At 44.9% G+C, this 19,900-nt stretch overlaps 1 protein-coding gene across 1 annotated transcript; it reads right to left on the bottom strand.

Moving 5' to 3' along the window:
- Window positions 1-1,726: 1,726 nt before the first annotated feature.
- On the bottom strand, window positions 1,727-15,615 carry CYP46A1 (cytochrome P450 family 46 subfamily A member 1). The gene is made up of 15 exons (XM_054634977.2): window positions 15,281-15,615; window positions 13,391-13,468; window positions 12,801-12,882; window positions 12,178-12,251; window positions 11,409-11,495; window positions 10,700-10,838; window positions 10,009-10,119; window positions 9,105-9,261; window positions 8,714-8,776; window positions 7,439-7,511; window positions 6,934-7,018; window positions 4,998-5,108; window positions 4,656-4,744; window positions 3,684-3,750; window positions 1,727-2,883 (listed from the first exon to the last, which is right to left on the bottom strand). Exons 1-15 carry the CDS (start codon window positions 15,406-15,408, stop codon window positions 2,722-2,724), a joined length of 1,506 nt encoding a protein of 501 aa, XP_054490952.2. The 5' UTR covers window positions 15,409-15,615; the 3' UTR covers window positions 1,727-2,721.
- Window positions 15,616-19,900: the final 4,285 nt, after the last annotated feature.

The following is a 19,900-nucleotide window of genomic DNA, read 5'->3' as shown; positions in this document are numbered from 1 at the left end:
TGCAGAGTGCAGGGGCAGCCTGAGCAGCCTGGCTTTGCACTCCCATGTCAACTGAGAAAGCTTCTTGCATCCAGCCTCCAGGCATGCAACACTGGCCTGTGTGTGGCCATGCCTGGGTGGCACCTGGGAAAAAACCACCCCAGCAGCCATTTCCAGATTTCTCTTTGTATTGCCCAAGAGCCAGGAAAAGGGTAAGAAGAAAGTCAGATACAGGTGTGATACCTTCCTACAAGCAAGTGAACTAAGGAGACAGACCTTGCTCTCCTTTTTTGCCTTACCAGCCAGGAACCCCATCCAAGGGCTTGATGCAATAATGATTGCCCTAGAACTGAAATTATGTTTCTCTTCCCCAGCAGGAAGAAAAACTGTGCTTTTCTGTGGTGTCCAAGAGAGCTGCAGTGCAGCTCCCAGGTGTTTTTACAGCCCATGGCAGGCACAGCTGTCTCCCTAGGCACTTCAGGTCCCAGGTTTATCAACAGGGTTTAACAAAGCTGATGCCAGCACCCAGTTGGCATATAGGGCACTAGGAAGCAGCTTTGAACTTGCTTGTTTTGGGGGTTTTTTGGATTGTTTGTTTTGGTTTGGGTTTTTTTGTGAGGTATTTTTGGGGGTTTTTTGGGCTGGTTTTTTTTTGGTTTTTTTGGTCAGATGAAGGATGACCTCCTGGCTAGAGGTGCAGGATGAAACCATGAGAACACTGCAGCGCACTTGCATGGCCCCACAGGCCACCATCTCCTCCAGTATGAGGAGAGCCTGACTTAAGAGAGGAGCTGTGAAGGCTGAGATGTGCTGCTGCAGTTGGGTGCACCAGCAATGAGTGCTTGCCATCTGCTGGGAGGAAATCAGCCTGACAGGAGACACTCCTGGATGCAGGAAAAAGAGCAAGGCCTGGGCCAGTGGTCCTGGAAGAGCTGGATGGCATTTGGGCTTGCAGAGAGAGCAGGGAGAGTTCCTCTGAGGAGGGTAAGCACAAAGCAGTCGGGAAGCTCCAGTCTTGGGCATGTGAGGGCTGACAGAACTCACTGCAGAATTTTAACATGCTTACACCCTGTGAGCCCTCCTTGGAGGTGCCTGACCTCACTGCAGAGGTGGCAGAAGGCAGTTAGGTGTGTGTAACTAATGGATCTCAGTTAGTTCATTGCTGGCACTGAGCAGAGCCCTGGTGTGGTGGCATCTCACATTTCCACAGCACAATTTGCCAGGGTCTGTTGAGCTGTCTGTGTGCTGTTCATAGCATATGCCACTGCTGTCACAGCTTCCCCCCCACTCCCCACAGCCCCAAGATACTGCCCTGCCTTTGACATATTCCCAGGATTCAGGCATTTGTTATGCCACCAGCACATCCAGCCTGCCTGGCATGGGACATCCTGCATCAGCTGCTGGGAACACATGTCCAGCTGAAGAGTCCTCAGCCTTCCCAATGAGCTTTCATTAATGTCTGGGAGGATATAATCAGATTTCCAGCACAAGGTCTTGAAGAGCTGGTCTATTGATAGATAGATTAAACTTTCCCTTGCAATACAGGTACTGGTACCCCAGGTGAAAGTTGTATTATTACATTGTGAGGTGTTGATTGTATTACCAAAAGCAGCATCAACCTTCTGGGCCTGCTATCCCACTGCTGCACTGAATGAAATGGTGCAGAACAGCAGCAAGGTCAGGAAAAGCTCTGGGATATTGCCCTCCTAATATGGAAACCACCACAGGAACCTGACAGTGTACAGACTGTGTTCTTACTCTTTTAATTCACAAAGATATGAAACAAAAGTGGCAGCATCAAACGCCTTTAATTCTCTGTATTTCATGATAGAGGAGGCCCAACTCCTATTAGGTATGCACATTTCTGGATGGCAGCATTTTCAAATGATAGTTTTTTCTCCCTAGCAGGGCCTGCCTGCAAGCCTACATGCAGTGTTCACAGACACATCTTCAGGCACATCTGCAGGAGAAGGGGATGCAGGACCTTCCTGTCTCTGGCTCAAATTGCAGACACATTTCTTCAGTGGCAAGATCATTTTAAGCAGCATTTAGTTCAGGCACTTATTTCCAGCCCTCCTGTACCTACTAGACCATCTGGTCTAAGTGTTACTGTAGCTTTGTGGAAAACAATATGGGGAAAATCCAGGTTAAAATAAACACAGCAACACTTTCACCACAAAGAGTGTTCTCAGAAGAACGAGCACAGGCTGTGTGGAGGGGTAGAAGGAAGCAGGATAGTCCCTTTCTACAGTGTGGACAGGGAATCTATGCTTTGCATACTATCAAAAGAAAAGCAGAAGAGACTGAATAAAAATCAGGTAGTAGCATGAGGAAAAAGTAGTGGCCTCGGACTCTGATGTTTTGAGGTTTTTTTCAGATTATTCCTATCAATTGTTATTCACATTTGGAGCAGGGATAGAAAAATTGCTTTGACAAAGAGACTATCTCCAAACATCTCTTCCTAAATTCAGCCCAAATCTATGCTCTACTCTTTTCTGATTTTATTGTGTAAGTAAGAAACTCCCCAAACAAGGGCTTACTTAGACCATGTTGTGTTGTCTATAAGCTTAGTGGAAACCATGAGCTAGGTTTTCTTCAGTAAATTATAAGGAGGTTTAGAAATAATTTCAATCTAGTGATCCTCTAAAGGGGTCTACAAAATCTAACCTTTGATTAGTGCCAAGATTTCCAAAATCAGAAGAAACACTACCAGTAGCATGCCACACTCCCCTCCCTGAGCAGTCATGCCTGGCAGCGTCTTGCAGAGCTCCTCGGCTTTAATTTACATATTACTCCATCTAGTGGCTTTAAGGTTCCAGCCTCGATGAGTTGAAAATTCTGCCCTGGCACCAGCTGTATTTCAAACCTCTGCAGCAGCTTTGCCATCACCACTTTTACTTCCATCTGTTAAGAAGAAAATAGAAGTCAGTGACAGCAAATACAGCTTAAAGTCACTCTACTATCTTATACTGCTTTGTCAATACAGAGATTTGAAAGTTAAATGTTACTCTGTTCATGCAGCTGGTTGAGTTTGGGCAGGAAACCTGGGACTTCCTGGATTTGAAGGCAACTGACAGGCACTAAGATCAGTCTTTCTGTTTATGTCTTAAACCCATTTTGGAAATCAGACTGTAAAACTAAAGCACTCTGAGCACTGGTGCTTAGATGAGCTCACAGCACAGACCCAAAGCATTGGCCTCTGGCTGTCCTGAAATGCTCTCTGCCATGCTCACACACATTAAATTGTTCCTTCTGTCCATGTAGCCCCTTCCTCACCTTCTCTGTGCCAGTTCTGGATTGTGTCCTCCTCCAGCTGATGTTTTCCCTGCCTTGATTCTATCAGTGGCAGCCATGAGATGATCCCCAAGACTCCCTGCACATTCCCTATGTGCTTGACCCTGGCTAGAATACTGACTGTGATTCCCATTAAGGGGTTTGGATTTGAGCAGGCTGGCCCAGGAAAGTTTGGAAGGAGTGCAGCCTGCTGCTCCTCCCTGCAGACACCTTGGCTGCATGGATGTCTGCTCCTGTGACAGCATTTGAGAGACATGCCTGTCATAGGAATGGGGGGAGATCTTCCCTCTGAGGAGAAGAGGGGCAGTGCACATCAGTGTGGCCCCTGGTGCCCACCACCACCCATGGTCAGCACACCCTGAGCTGGCCCAGTGCTTGCTAACCAAGTGCTGTTCCAGGCCTCTACTCACCTGTGCAAACACCTGCCCGATGCAGGATCGGGGTCCCAGAGAGAATGGAAAATAGCAGTAATATGGCCTGCAAAGAAAAATGTTCAAAACTGTCACTCTGACAACTTGGTTGTAAAGAAGCAAGCAAATATTTCATCACAGCAGCAAGGAAATGACCTAAATATCCCCTCACCTATTGGACTTGTTAAAGCAGTCTCCAGACTAACTCTTTTTTGCTTCAGAGCAGCAATACAGCTCAGCAGCACCTTTCCTTGTCATTTCTTTACTGCATGGCTCAGCTGCCAGAGCTGTTTTGATGCAAGCCAGCCTTATTTCAAAGCTGAATGTCAAGCACACTCTAAATGCTCTTCAGCCTGTCATGAGGACATCACAATCTGCCCAATTATTGCTCCTTTGGGCAGCTCTGAACCATGTGAGTGAGGGGGTGTTTGGTTTAGGAGACCAGACTAACTCTAGGCTGAAGGGAAACTCCTGGCTCATGAAGTAGCTGGTGCTGATCTCTGCATCTGTTTAATCACTCACTGGTTGCTTCTATTGCACTCCTGACCACTGACTAGACTTAGGCTGCCTGCCCACGTGGCTGAACAACACCTTCTCTCCCTCAGCCCTTTCTCCCCTGTCTAATATGGAGACATTTAAAGCACCCTGGGACCAGGGCTGTCATGCATTAAATGCTTACAATGTACTAAGGCATTCAACATATTCAACCTGGTTTGGGCCCAAAGCTTTGACCTCAATATCAACATTTAATAACAATAACATTGGTCTTTTTTTTTGTAAGGTAACATGTGGTCTAAAGAATTCTTGAACAAAAGCTGTGCATTATTGCTCTCTATTTACATTTGGATGGTTTAGTTTTACTCATACTGGAATGGAAAAATAATTTTATTCTACTTTTCTTTCCCTTAAAATATCTTCCTTTAATGGTTTCTTAATACATATTTAATAACATGGGAATAAAAAGAAGCTCACTTAGGTGCATCTTTGCTGAATCGATCTGGATCAAAAGTAAGTGGATCCTTGAAAAACTTTTCCATCCTTCCCATCACGTAAGTGTTGAGCTGCCAAAAAAGAGTTTATTTTTGCTAGTCAGGAGCAACACACTGAAAATGCATCTTTGCTGTCAGAGGTATAAAACCATAAATGCCTTCCACTCTCCAGTCCCAACTGAGAGTCTTAATCCATACCCCAATTTTGGACAAAATTTTAGAGAAGCAAGTATAAATATGCCCAGGGAAGATTTTGACCCTCTCATCCACAGGTCTGTTACATCTGGATTAAGTGAGGCAGCTCCTGCAGGTGGATGGGACTCACAAAGACCGTGGTGTTGGCAGGAATTCTGATGCCATTGATGACGTGATCCTTCTGCAGCCTGCGGAGCGTCCCCGAGACGGGCGGGTACAGCCGCAGTGACTCCTTCAGAACCTAGGGCAGCAAAAAGCACAAGAGGTCAGTTAGTTATACACTGCAGGAAGCAGAAGTAAAATTAATTACCTCCCTGTGGCCTTTCACTTCTGCTAAATGGGAAATTATGACTTTTGAAATGGATGCTGGTCTATCTGCCTTGGACTCCTGTAGGCAAAGTATATGGCTAAGTCAGCTCCTTCAGGCCTGGTTCTTTCTTACACCTGGTAAAATAGAGAGAAAAAGACACAAAACCCAGAAGAGATCCTGGAACAGATCTAACACCTCAAGTCAGATGAACAACTAAGCAAAAAAATATTAGGAAGCAAACTCAGAGGGACTATCTAAGAGTGAAGTCTCCTGCCCCTGATGAGCAGCACTGGCTGCCATGAGGATGGGTGATTGCCCCCACCTCCTTCCCACCCTCAGCTCCTGCCTTTGTCTGCTTCTGCCTTTGCTTCTGCTGTTTGAGGAGCTGAGCCAGGTCAGAGCCCCAAAAGGACAAAAAACAACCTGGCAAAGGAAAATGAATAGGGAATGTTGAGAAAAAAAATGGAACAAGACCACTTCTTTTGGTGTCAGTGAGCTGTAAGAATGGTTTATTTCATCAAAGTGAACCTAATTAACAGTGCACATGAGCATCGCACTGAAAATGCAATTAACAGTGTGCATGCACGAGTGGACTAATGGAAAAGAAACCTGGACAAAAGGATTCAGGATTGCCTGAACAACAGGAGAGGAGCCCCATAGTCTCTGATACTCCAGTGATGGACTGGCTCTGAGCAAGGGTGACTGATTTTGATTGTACAGATCCAAGATTGTGCTGTTAAATAAATTGTTTGCTTTGAGGAGCTCTCATGTGATCTGTTTTAAAACTCAAAGGCCTAGATACCTCATCCTAATTGGAGTGGTATAATTGTGATGGCGTTTGGAGAAGCCTAAGGAAGCCTGCTGCTTTCTGTAATCACATAGAATTGCCTTTTCCTTACGAGAAATAGATCTATGAAATCTATCTGCTATCCATGCACAGTAATTTGTGGGATGGGATATGCCAAATGGTAAAACACTGTTGCTCACCTCAGCAGGGCAGTTTAAAACAAAAAGGATCATGGTGGACTACTAAAATCACAGGGCAATTTATGCAGAACAGCTGCCAAGATTGTGATTCAGCCTCTCCTGAGGGCTACTGGTGTCCCCCATGTTGTGAAGAAAGGAAATGCAACACAAACACTGGCTAATAGCCAACACTGGCTTTGCAGTTCATTACCAACCAGCACGTCTATACACAAGACCTCTTTTAGGACCAAACTCTTTCCCCCACCACCCCTGAGTGACTGAAGAGGGTTTCAAGATTGAATAATGAAAAATTGACACTAGAAAACCAAGCCATTATTTTTGGCTATCCTCAAATCCCCCTTTATTGCATATGGTGAGATCATAGCTGGAAATGCTTTAACAATAATCAAACAAAAATGGAGCAATGAATTAGGAAAGTGTGCAAGATTCATATACAGGTTGGGCTCAAATTTGCACACCTCTCTTAAAATTACAGCAATTGTTTCACCTTAAACAGACAGGGATTATGCAACTCTAATCTAGCGTCCAGACTGGAAATAATTAAGGAAAGCAGTGAAGGAATCTGTACATTTGAGGAGCATCTTCCCAATAAGTCTGGGCTACTGCAAATGTGTCAGGCTACCTGCTGGCTGACTCTCTGGGGACAAACACTATCAGGATAAAATATTAGCATAGTTTTTAAAATTTTAGAAGTGTGAGGCTCCTCCATGACATGTCAGAGGTGCTACCAAACAGCTCTGCCTGGTACCTTACCTCACTCCTACAGTACCTGGGATAAGTAGGTGAGCTTGCCAAGATCCTCATAGTCAACGTCTCTCTTGGCACCAAGAACCTCATCCACTTCAGCCTGAGCCCTGCAGGTCAATTAAAACTCGTGAGATGCAGATGCCTGTTTCTTGCGAGGCAAGTTGATAAATCACATTATTTTACCTTCCAGACACTGAGTTGGACATAAACACCCATCCTCAGGCAAAATGCCAACCAATTCCCATCCAGGCTTCCTGAACTTTTACCTCATATCAGGATGAGGCAATGTGCATACAAGGCAGCTGAATCAGGGGGCATTTGGGACCTGCATGTATAAAGGCTTTGAAAAAATCACCTAGGTGAAACTGAAATAATCCATTGTACCATTTTGGATACAATCGTACTAGGAAACTGTTTATTTTGGAAGGGAGGCTAGAATTTAATGATCCTATCTTTTTAATAACCTTACAATTAAGTTCACCTTGAAATTAACATCTAGCTGGGTCTGAAAATTGGAGCACACATACCTTTCCAGTATTTCAGGATGCTGACCCAGTGCCATTACTGTAAATGTCATCTGATTGGCACTGGTTTCATGACCTAATGATAACAAAAACCAGTTTAAAAGTTAGTATGAAATAATAACATGATACAAAGGTGGTCTACAAAGTGTTTGTGAATTGGAAGCTCTAAACATCAAACCCCAAATGTTTTATTTTAAATATGCTAGAAAATAAAGGAAATAATAATAGGTATGTAAAGTCTACATAAAGAGCTTTCAACAATGACAAGAAAAGGACATAGCTGGCAAAGATATGACCCATCATGCCTAAGCAAAGCTGCAATGGTTGCATGCAGCACCTACTGGTCATGAGCTCCCTAAAAGGAGGGCCAGTGAGGTCCAAGATTTGCCTTGTCGTATTATGGGACACACAGTGCTGCCAAAAAGGAAGGATTTGCTGGTTTTGAGGGAAAACAGAGCTTCTTATCATCTTTCTTTGAAAGATCTGCTTTACATGTTAGGATGACCCTGCTTGAGCAGGGAGTTTGGACCAGAAGACCCTTCCAACCTTACCCACTTTGTGACTCTCTGATGTGGACACTTTTCCCTTTTTTTCATGGATAGACATCTGTAGTATTTTTAAGCATTACAGAAAACAGAGTTCTGCAAAGATGTTTGCTACAATAACATCTTTCTTGCTAAAGAACAGCATTTTGACCACACCTTCTTGTGAACCTAAATCATCTTGAACTGCAAGATCTGCAAAAAAACCCCAACTATCTCATATAATTACTCAGCCCATTCATTTTCTGATTGGCTTGACAATGCCTTCTTCTACTTAGGGAAGAATGGCATTTAATCATGTGGATGAGGTGATGCAAAGACACATTGAACATGTAAAAGATGTTTTTGGTGGGGTTTAGTGGGATCTGGGTGGTTTAGTGGGATCTGGGTAGAAGGGCCAGAACCCCCTAAGGAACAGCCTTGCACCCCAGTGGGCAGTGGAAAGACAGAGGCTGGAACAGAGAGTGGGAAGCTGTGGTTGGAAAACAGCAACCTGGCATTATTTGCTGTGTTGGTATCACTGAAAGAGGACAATATATCATTTGCCTGTTAAATGAAGAATTCTCTTCAGACCTCACCCAGCTGGTCCTATGCCAGTGTAATACTTGGTCTTCCAACCAAGAGATTCCTGGTTGCAGGATCATCACATGGAGTGATGATGTTAATAATGATGTTAATTATGATTAAAAAGGATGTTAATCTTAACCTTGTAGACAGCATTAAAGTAGCTACCAACCTGCAACAAAGAAAGTCATAAAGTTATCCAGAATGTTTTCATCATCTCTAGTCTCCTCCAGAGCTGTTAAGATAGAAAAACAAATTAAATCAGAAAATGTCCCTGTGCCCCAGCTGGACCAGCCAGAATGCTCTGCCCTGTTGGGCACATATTGGCTGAGGTGGCATCAAGAGAGGATGCTGAGTGGGCATTTCAGTGGTGACTTGTGACCAGTACTTGATCCAAAACAAAGAAACAGGGAATTTTCAAAGCAACTCTCACTATCTTCAGTGTGAAAACAACTTTAAAGGAAAATCCAAGTTTAGATCCCCTAAACAATCCTCCCTGAATTTCACAGCAAAAAATACCACAGAGAAATTCACTCAAACAGTGACAGCAAGGTGTCTCTTACCATCTCCTTTCAGTATCTGTGTAAGAATATCCATTGAGGCTTCTTTCCCACTCTGGATGGCTGCTCTCCTCTGGTCAATGCACTGCTTCCCCACACGTCTCAACAGCCTCACACTCTCCCTGGTCTCCTTTAGCATCTTCTGCTTTCCTGGCATGAACTGAATATAGAATTTCTTTTGTCATTTTATTCCTTTTGTTGGTAAAAATAATGTCAGTGTTATTTTACATGTGAGCACCTTGTTTTGCACTAAATGACACTTGTCACAGAAACATTTGCTCTCCATGCAACAAACTGAATGCCTGGGGGATGAAGGGTTTGGGCTGAAATAAGAAATATTTCAATCTGTGCATGCTGATGTCGTGTCTCATCAGAGTCAGAGCTCATGTTTTGGGCACTGTGAGCAAAATTCATCACCTCCCAAACTGCAGCATGCAATGCAGAATCTCACCCCTGGTCTCAAAAAGGAAAACAGGAGCTCGAAAAGCCTGAACTACAGCTTTCATGAGACACTGGAATAATTCTTTACTTAAATATTTCATATTACATCCATCATGTCCTAGCAGATGAATTTGGTAGATGAATTTGGGTTGAAAATATAATTTTTTCACAGCAAGAATGCTCTTCCACTCTGAGTGAAGGCTGCCATCCTTCATGGATAAATGGCAAAAATCTGAATTTTTAATGGGTACAAGAGCATAAAACCGTATCAGAAGGAGACACATGCAGGGGGGAACAAAATTAATTTCAGAGTTTTTTAAAGCAGTAATGAATTTTATCTTGATGCCCATTGGAGGGAAAGATCTACAGATGACTGTTTCCCTGATACATATGGACACAGCTCCATGAACTCAAGGAGGAGCAGCTGAATGCGAGGAGAGGGGACTGAAGTGAGGGGAGTACAGACCCTTATGAAGGGGTCGCGTGCCTTGTTCAGTCCCTCCATGATCTTAGTCACAGCGTTGGGTAAAGGTGTCTGGTCATCACTCAGGGCATTCAATTCCAGGCCAAAGGCTGCCTGAAAAGCAGGAGAGAAAAGGGCAACTTGCTGAGGTGGGGGTGAAAGAGCAGGATAGCCTCACAGCACTGCCTCTTCCCCTAAAAATACCTCAGGCTGGATCCTACCTTACAGGAGGCTGCGAGGGGAGGCCAATATCAACATTATATTTTCTCCTTATTTGAGTGGATTAATAATTTACCACTATTCTCCATTCCTCCCAAACAGGCTTGCATAGAAAGGGAAAAGGCAGCATAAGGCAGCCTTCCTGCTGACATGCAATGGCAATAATACAACCTCCAACCATGGGAGAGCCCTGGTGTGTCCCTTTTGGTATGGAGGGGTGGGAGGCATGAGGCTGAAGACTTTTGCAACGTGTCCCCATCCTGCAGGCCATACCTAGACTATGCATACCCTTCCCTACCTGCCCTTTCCCATGGACTGAATGGAAGTGGCACTATTAGTCCTGCAGGTCTTCTGGCACTGCTGGGTAAAGGTCTTTCTCCCTGCCTCCAGCTCCTGATCCCATCCTGCTGCTGGAAGGCATCACTTCCATCCCTTCCTGCCAGTTGAGAGGAAACAAGAAAGAGACACCTGGTACCTTTCCAATGACATCCATAGTCACCCGGCTCATCATTGACAGCATGCTAAACTCTGTTTTTCCATCTGCCTTTTCCTCCAGCTTCTCCATCAGCTCCTCTGCTTTTTCATTAAAAGTTTCCATCAGACCAATCAGGTAGCTGAACAATCAATAAAGATGAGTAATGGGGGCTCTGATCTTTGCTCAGTCAAAAGAACCTTTGTTATTTTCCATAGAAAGTGGTCAAGTTTTTTAAAATTTATAATTAATTTGCCTTAATGCATTAAAAAGCAAGCTTATAGAATGAGCTGCATTCTTCTTACATCAGTCCTGCTCTGCCCTGCCATGTAATTAACATGTGTCATGGTAAAGGGCAGTGGCCTGTGCCCTTTGCACATAGACTTTATCTTTGGACCCTATACACAATGCATCAAACCAGACCAACCCTCTGCCTTCTCTTTTCCAACAGGACAAGGCAGCCATAACCATGCTCCAGGATACACAACCTTGGGACCTTTCTACCGTTGCTAAGTTCATGGGTGTCACTGCTCTGTGGGAAGTCTGGTCAAATTATACTTAGCATGGGAATGGAGTGCTGGATTCTTTGTTAAATATGATTTTGGCACTGAATGTTGGGGTCTTTTTCATCCAAATATCAAATAATGACAGGGAGAAGCATGACAACACAGTAGAAGTAACAGTTAGAAGGTCCCAGAAGTATTTGCCTTACCTTCGGCTGAAAGCTGGGTCCATTATCCTCCGCTGCTTGTGCCAGTGCTCATGGTTGCAAACAGTTACCAAGCTATTCCCTAGAAACCTAGCACACAGGAAAACAAGGAAGGGAGCAGGTTTATGCAAAGGAGCCTGCTGAACCTCATGTAGTCACAAATGTAAGTCTTTCACATCTACTTTATTTAATTTTTCCATGTGTAGGGAGCACCTTTGAGTATGCAACCATCGCATCACTGATGGATGGATGACAACCAAAACACAGATTTTTTTTCTCCAGGTGGGTGTGGACTGCTGAGTCCAATAAGATGCTGGTTCATTACACCTGTTATGTAAATAATAAATATTATAACTGGATTATTTTATTTTTTAAAGGTTCAGACTAACAAAGAAAAATTCTCTTTTTTTGGAATTGAATTTAGAAGTTGCAAACTTCCATGCCTTATGGAGTGCTCTAAAATCAGTGCTCTAAAATCTGAGAACTTTGATGATGGTCTTTAGCAGACTGCTCTGAGACTAACTGGACATCCCCAGGGGGAAAAAGCATACATGATCAAGGTAAAACAAAATCCAACATATCCTCCTCCCTGACTGGAAAGACATTTGACTTGACATATAGTTTAATAGGTACATGCTGCTTATGTGTGTCTGGAATCAGAAATTAATCCCCACACTAAGGTAAATGGTCTGAGTCAAAATGACATGCCTTTGATATTATTAATCTTGCATTTATTTTCAGATCACAGTGGCTTCAGATGGGTTTTGCCTACCTCTCACCAAACAGGCTGAAGAGACTACCATACACTGTCGGATCCTTTGGGTGCTGTGGTGACATCAAGAACTCCTAAAATCAAACCTCAGGTCAGTGAATACTGTGTGCAATCTGTATCCCAGACAAAACACAAAATTTCACTCACACATATCTACTCTCCTCTTCTGCAGCTATAGTCTGAAGAGTAGATTAATTATTTGGCATGCCCTGATTCCCCAGTTCCTGTGCTGCTAGCTTGCTTTGCATCCCTCTAGCACTTTTTTGCCCAATGACCTGAAATCTCACTCTGTTGTAATTGCAAAGATTTAGAGAAAGACATTTGCTCTCTTGTGCCCCATTCATTTGAGATACTAAGCTCTTGCAGACAGCCTGCTTTTCACAAATGGAAAATGTTTGCTATATGTGCTGTTTAAATAAAAGTAACAAAATAAATTAACTGATCAAGGAAAAAAAATCAGGACAGCCTGGAGAGCAAAGCACTTCATCCTCCTAACCCAGCCAGAGCCAAGCACAGATTGACTGCTCTGTGCTGCTCTGATCATCAGGCACCAGCTCTCCTGCTCTCCTGTTATGGAGGGATGGGCCTATCCCCACCATTGATTTGGCTTTATTTTTCAGTACCTTCACTCCTTCAGGACACACAATCAATACTGAGATTCTGTGAAAGGCATTAATTCGTACAACAGGTCCATATTTCTCTGCCCTGTAAGATGAGAAAATTTAAAAAAGAGAATTATAGCACAAACTACCAACATGTAACAGCTCAGACCTAATAATCTTGAAGGACCAGAGCACATTGCAGTGGGAACTACTGCAGTCCCCAGCCAATAAAGCCATTAAGAGAGAATCACAGGACAGAATAATCAAAGTTGGAAGAGCCCTTCAAGATCATCTGATCCAACCATCAACCTATCACCACCATAATCACCCCTAAACCATATCCTCAAGTGCCACATCCAAATGCCTCTTGAACATTTTCATGAAGTTACTCCACCACTATCCTTATTCTGATGGCTAACCATTCTTCAAGTGAAAAAGTTTTGTCTAATATCTAATCAGGTCCGAAAGATTAATGCTCTCTCTCTCTAGCTCCTTTGCCAACCTTCTCAATGATGCTAATTATGTAATTCTGTAAGGGTCTTTGTGCCTTGATTTCTCCATATGTGCTACAGGACTACCCCATTCAATGTTATTGATGTGCCTCAACTTACCACCGCAGCAAGACATCTGGTGTGAACTCCTGTTTCCTCACCATTCTCCATATGATTGGCAGGTGTCCAAATAAAAAGCTGCAGAATATGAAGGTTAAGAGTGTCATGAGGATGCCAGCATAGGGTTTTGCATGGATTGCAATCCTAGTTGCTCATGTTTTCCTTGTAAGGGAAGATGAAAATAACTCTGAGCTGTGCCAATGCCCAGCCCTCACCAAGCTGGTGAACTGGGCACCAAAGACAGGCTGGTGCTTACATGCAGCCAGGAAGACCAGCACAGAGATGAAGGATGGATAAGATCTTTTTCTTATGCTGTATTGTAGGAGATGTTTGGGTCTGGATGGAAACCCTATGAACTGCTTTGCTCTTTGCCTGTCTGAGTGAATCCTGACTGCAGCTATTACCTTGCTGTACATGAAAGAGATATTTGCATTAAATGCTCCTTAATACATGCTTATCCCTGGTAAGTGTAACTTCATTTCTGTCAAAGGATTTCTGTTAAGGGAAATTAGGAATCATCTCTTTCTGTCCCAAACTGCATAATTTCAAATACTGAGAAGGATAATTACTGGTTAATATTGAAATTGAAGAAATTAATAAAAAATGTTAACTCTTCAAATATAGCTGCATTAAAAACTTAGAGATAAATTCCTTCTTTCAACTGTGAATGGTGAATTCCCATTGGCTTTGTATAAATCTGAGGGAAGATTTGGCCAAGCTCCTCTCTAAATGAAGCAAGCTGCACTCAAGATCTGTTTTCCATTTGAGAGACAGAGAGCCATGTTATCATCCTTTATAGTATAAATAAACTATGGGGGAAAACAGGCTCTTATTTTATTACTGTTGGAACTGGGAGGCACTTAAAAAAACAAGACCTCTACAAAGTTACTCAACATCTACAGAAACTTTTAATCCTCCACTTGTTTGACTTTTCCTTTGTAATTGTATCCCAAAAAAGATGTGAAAGCCTGAAACACAACACAGAAGTTTCCTTTTTTAGCTCTGGAAACTGCTCTATCTGCAGCGCAGGAAACAAGGTACCACTCGTGGTTCCTCTGGTGTGCCATCACACCACGGTGTTACTTCACACCTCAAAATGAACCCAAGGATGAGCAGGTTCAGGTATGACAAGATGATCCTCTCTCTACTTTTGGTGTCTGACCCTGATTACACAAGGAGGCTGAAGCCTGGAGGTGGGCAGGAGAGAGTGGTGTCCCTGTCAGGCTGTGTACGAGTGCTGGTGTCTCTTCCTGTGGCATGGTAGGGAGGACATGTGCACCCACAGGTGAGGTTAAGTGGGGAGCTCACACACTCCTGCAGGGGCTATGACTCCTCGTGACAGCGCTGCCACTGCCTTGCTGGCAGCTTTCTTATCACCCCTTATCACTTACGACATTTTTATTTATTTTTGGCAGAAGCTAAACACCCGGCTTACGAAGGAGGGCACGGAAGGTGACTGCTGGAGTTAGTGTCAGCGTGGCTCCGGGCGCACTGAGGGACGGGGGCGGTGCGGTCCCTCCTGCGCGGCTGACGCTGCTGTCGGGTCCCTCTGCAGGGTCAGGAGCAATGGCGCAGCTCCTGCGGGCGGCTCTGAAGCGCCCCTTCGTGCCGCTGCGGCCATGTAGGTCAGGGCACGCAGCCCCGGCCGGCCAGGCCGTGCTGCTGAGCAGGATGCGGGATCCCCGGCGGTGCCGGCGCTGCCCGGGAAGCGGGCACCCACCAGCGCTGTGCCCAGCCTGCGTGACCCCTCGCCGCTGCCCTTGCCCGGCCCTCGCACGGACAGCGGCTGGAGGGCTGATTTTCTGCTCTGAGGCCGCCTCACGGCTCCGGTCTGGCAGCGGAGCCACCGAGCCTGCCCGCCGCCGCCGCGCCTGCCCGGCCGGCCCTTACCTCTCCCGCGGCGCGCCGGGGATGTAGTCGTACTTGGCGTGGATGTAGTGCACGTAGCAGCAGTACAGGACGAAAGCCAGGAGGGCCAGCGCCAGCAGGAGCCCCCCCGCCGCCCAGAGCACCTCCATCCCCGCCGGCTGACAGCGTCTCCCCCGTCCCGAGAAGCAAAGGGCGGGCGGGCCGGGCCAGGCCTCGGGGCGGGCGGGGACGGCCCTGTTTAAAGAGCCCGGCGGCAGCGGCCTATGCTGGGGCGCGGCGCTTGTAAAACACAGGCGCACGGTGTGTGTCGATGGGTGTGCGGGTGCGTGTCTGTGTGCGTGTGTGCCTGTGCGTGTGTTGCGGTGGGTGTGGGTGTGGGTGTGGGTGTGGGTGGGTGGGTGTGTGTGCGCACGTGTGTAGATGTAGATGTGGATGTGGTCCAGAGGAACACATGAAGATGCTCACAGAGCTGGAGCACTTTTCCTATGAAGAAAGGCTGTGACAGTCGGAGCTGTTCAGCCCACGGAATAAGAAGGTTCAGGAGAGACCTTGTTGCTGGGGCTGCAGAAGAGCTTGTTACAAAGGGGAAATGTCCTTGAACTTAAAGAATGCAGATCTAGATTAGATATTAGGAATAAATTCTTTACTATGAGGATAGTGAGGCATTGGAACAGGTTGTCCAGAGGAGATGTGGATGCCACATCCCTGGAAGTGTTCAAGACCAGTTTTTTATCATTATATGCAGGCAGTGCATATAATGATAACATGGTATGAGTATCCATCACTAGGAAAGATATAGCTGATAGCAAGAATAGCATCACCCAGACAAAGTTTAAAAACTGAAACTAGCTGATGTTTAAAAACTAAAGCTAGCTGATGAAATCGTGGTTTTAAAGACATTCAATGAACTTCCTGATGAAACAATGATTTTCGGAGTGTCATCAATGTTTTTTCAGCATACTTCAAGAATAGATCATAACTATGTGTAAGTTGTTGTTTCAGTGTCAGAATAATTCCTGTGAAAAAGTTCTGCTTGTACCTTGTTTGTGAGCAGCTAACTGGGAGGTGATAAACTATTTTGTATTTTATATATTTTTATGGGAAAGAGAGGTTATGTGATACAGTTCTAATCCCTGAGTAAATCAGGTACACTCTCACAATCTCAGGCAAATATAATTATCCTGATAACTCGCCTAAATATTCAGCCTGGATACACTGCAGAAATTATCTTATTTTTCATGCTTTAAAGATGAACTTCAATAAAAGCTTTTGTTATTGTTCCAACAAACTTTAATACAACCCTTTGTTTGTATTCTAACGTGTTTCTATATCCTTGAGTGAAGGACATGATCCCAAGACACTCCTGTGTTTGTGATCTGCCCGGCAGCCCCAGGCTGCGCTGGGAGGAAGGAGCAAGGCTGGGCTGGGCTGAGCTGAGCTGAGCTTTCCCCCGTGTCCCCTTGCTGCTGGGGACTGAACTGCCACCGCGTGGACATTCTGCCAACCTGCACATTCCCGGGAAAAGGCGAGGAGCGAGAGAGATCTGGGAGCCGACCACAAGAGCAGAGAACTGGGAACTGTTAACAGGTGAAGTTCCAAGGCGAATTTGAAAAGCTGGTGAGACATAGGGTTGGTCCGAACTCCTGCTCTCTTTTGCTTGGCGTTGCATGGCTGTCTAGGTTTGAAAACATTCTGTTCTCTCTCTGAAGGTGCAGCATTGTTTAAGTTGTAAGTGAGGACAGCAAGGAGAAGGCAGAGCATAGGCAGCTCTTGTGCTGGGAAATGACTTCAGCAGCACACAAATAGCCAGAGAGCTGGGCGTCCTGGTCACTCAGAATTTACCACGGCAGATGTGGACAGGAAAACTCTAATAACAAGTTAGTAATGATAATAATGATAAATTAGCTGATCTAAAATCAGACCTCTAGCCACAGGTTGATATAGCTGGGTATAGGAGTCAAAACAAAACCTGTAGTGGGTTAGGTGTTACTTACCCAGCATTGCCAAATACAGACCTTTGCAGTGATTTTCACCCTGAGTCAGTTGTCCCCCAGCCCTTATATACTGAGGTCCTGATCATTCTTAGTCAATAAAAATTTCCAGCATGGAGTGGACAAGTGACTGGCAAGATGTTATTACTAACAGGAACAGTATAAGCATTTAGTGATTGCCAACAGCTAATGCCCCTGAGGAACAAACTACTTGAGGTGATACTTGTACAACTGACTGAACACTACAGCTTTTTTTTTTTTTGGTTAAAAATAGCATCCCTATTTACCACATTATTGCAAAGGAATGATTTCCATTTCCATCATAGCTGCTTTTCTGACAATGTTGAAACATTGCTCGAGGCAGCTCTATATCTGCACCTGTGCCCCAGACATGAGAGCCTTGGGAAAGTCGTGTACGAGGCAGAAAGGTATGAACACACATCAAATAGGCTCCATGTTTTGTTGCTTTACAGAGGAAAAAAAACTATGTTTTCTTAAAGCTTACATTTGGAATACAGTTAGTAGTTATCAAAAGATGCTTACATCTCTTTTCATAGAGAAAAATATGATTTTATGTCTGAAAGTATCTAAGGGGGCCAATGCATCTCACATGCCAAGCTGACCTTCAGAGAGGACTTACTGGCATGTTTCCAATACAAAATCAGACTTAGATATTGATACTTATGACTGTTTTTGTCCTCTGTGCTTCTGAATTTCTATGTTGACCACACCCAAACAGCAAGAGGCTGAGCTCTCCTATGGAGGGATGGATTTGTGCTGGGGACTGTCCCCCCACAGCTGCATCAATGCTAACTCGTGAAACAGGCAGGCTGAGCTGGCACAGCCCTGGGAGTGGTTTGCTGGCTTTGGGCCCTGGGGCAGGGCAGGCATTCAAGAGCTGCTGTTCCCCCTTGGCCATCATAAAGCCCAACACAAAGGTCTAACTGGTGAGAGGCTGATAGGGGAGATAAAGGCAAGACAAACACGATGGCAGCATGATGGCAGCATGATGGCAGCATGATGGCAGCACGATGGCAGCACGTGAAGCTGGGGCCCCAGGCTCACCTTTGCACCCTGTGCCAGTGCCACCCACAGTGCCACCACTGAGCTTTCTGAACTTGAGCCATGTCTTCAGTACAATTTCAATGTCAATGGGTTTCTCTTTGCTTATTTAATGTGATACATGTGCCTCATGCTGTTCATACCCTGCAGCCTGACCTGGGCAGAGCCAAAACTCCCCTGACATGGAGGATATCTTCATGGCATTCTCCAGCCAGGGCTCAGCTCCAGGAGAGTTTTGCCAGTATTTGAGTGAGAGTCCCTGATACAACACCCTACCTATTTCACTATCCCTCCACTGCTTGAGCAGCAAGCTCTAAAGATTATTCCTCAATAGGTTGGGAAGATTTATCTATTGGATTTCTTGGAAAGAGCATGGTAAGTTCAAATGAAGATAATGTCAATACTGCAGACTGCAACACAGCGTGGCAGTGAGTGCTCAGGCTGGATGCTGGGCACCACAAGGATGTAAGTGAAAAATCCTGAGTTCTGGGCAGAGCTACTCTGCCTTGGAGGTAGAGAAAAAGACATGGAAAGGTTGAGTTTACATTGTTCCCTTAGAGATATGGTGGGTCCTCTATGTGATGCAGCGGTGCTAACTTAAGGAAAGCTATGTAAGGAAAAATGCAGTCACAGAGTTGAATCAGGAGTCAAGGCAATAAATGATATTGCTACTAGACAAAACTTTGGGACTGCCACATAAGGAAGTACATGAGGAAGTCTGGTTGCACTGTGGGCTAGTTTAAGATTTATCCTGAATTAGCATCCAGGAGGTATACTGTCATGTTCAAGTGTAGCAGCAGGGCTTATTGGTTTATCTAATGCCTACTTGGTGTGACATCCAGCTATTTAAAAATGATATCACTAAGAATCCTATTAAACAACAGATGAGATAGCAGGTATTTAAATGCTTGTGTACTTGTGTGCTTTAAATAGTACAGGCTCATCATTTAAGTACCAGTGAACTAGACTGACAGATACCAGGAGTTAGAACAGATATATTTTAAGCTTGGAAGGGACCACAATGGTCAGAAATACTTTGCCAGGTCATAGCAGTGCACTGAGCTGGCAGGCACAGACATGCACACACAGCCACGTGTGCTGAGCTGGCTAGATCCTATTTGAACACCTTCCCCACTCAGTGCAGGCTGGGAGAAGGAATAAGAGGGAAAAAAACCCTTTACTTAACAAGTCTTGTCTCTTTCTCTGCTAATAAATATTTCCTGTGGAGCTGGCAGCACCCATGTAGCAGCATCACAAACACCTCACCAGCAAACACGGGGTGCAGGGCTCTGTGCCAGCACTGCCAGGCACAGCTGCTCCCACCCAGAGCTGGCTCCCCTGTGCCCCTGGCTGCCACCAGAGCCTGTGTGTCACCCTGCCTGCCAGCCAGGGGTGCTGGAAATCCCCACCAGCAATGTCCAAGATGTACTTGGCCTCTGCTTCTTCTCAGGATGTTCAAATGGACTAAAGCAGGTGCAGGGTAACTAACAGTTAAATTAGAAAAAGAATACTTAATAGTTAGGAAATGCTGGTGAAATTCCTGCCTAATTTGTCTGTGGCAGACATCCTGGAATCACCTCAATTCCTT

This window comes from Agelaius phoeniceus, chromosome 6, assembly GCF_051311805.1.
Source record: "Agelaius phoeniceus isolate bAgePho1 chromosome 6, bAgePho1.hap1, whole genome shotgun sequence".
Classification (NCBI taxonomy): domain Eukaryota; kingdom Metazoa; phylum Chordata; class Aves; order Passeriformes; family Icteridae; genus Agelaius; species Agelaius phoeniceus.
Note: the sequence above shows the minus strand (reverse complement) of the source record. Positions and strands in the feature narration are given on the sequence as shown.

Bases quoted from the DNA above. Each gene is read 5' to 3' on its own strand.
- CYP46A1 (XM_054634977.2), bottom strand. From the start codon at position 15,408: ATGGAGGTGCTCTGGGCGGCGGGGGGGCTCCTGCTGGCGCTGGCCCTC. The intron at 8,777-9,104 runs GTAAGAGACACC...CTATCTTAACAG, and splicing joins ACAGATACTGAAAGGAGATG to CTCTGGAGGAGACTAGAGAT. The intron at 7,019-7,438 runs GTATGTGTGCTC...ATTGACCTGCAG, and splicing joins CATCCTGAAATACTGGAAAG to GGCTCAGGCTGAAGTGGATG.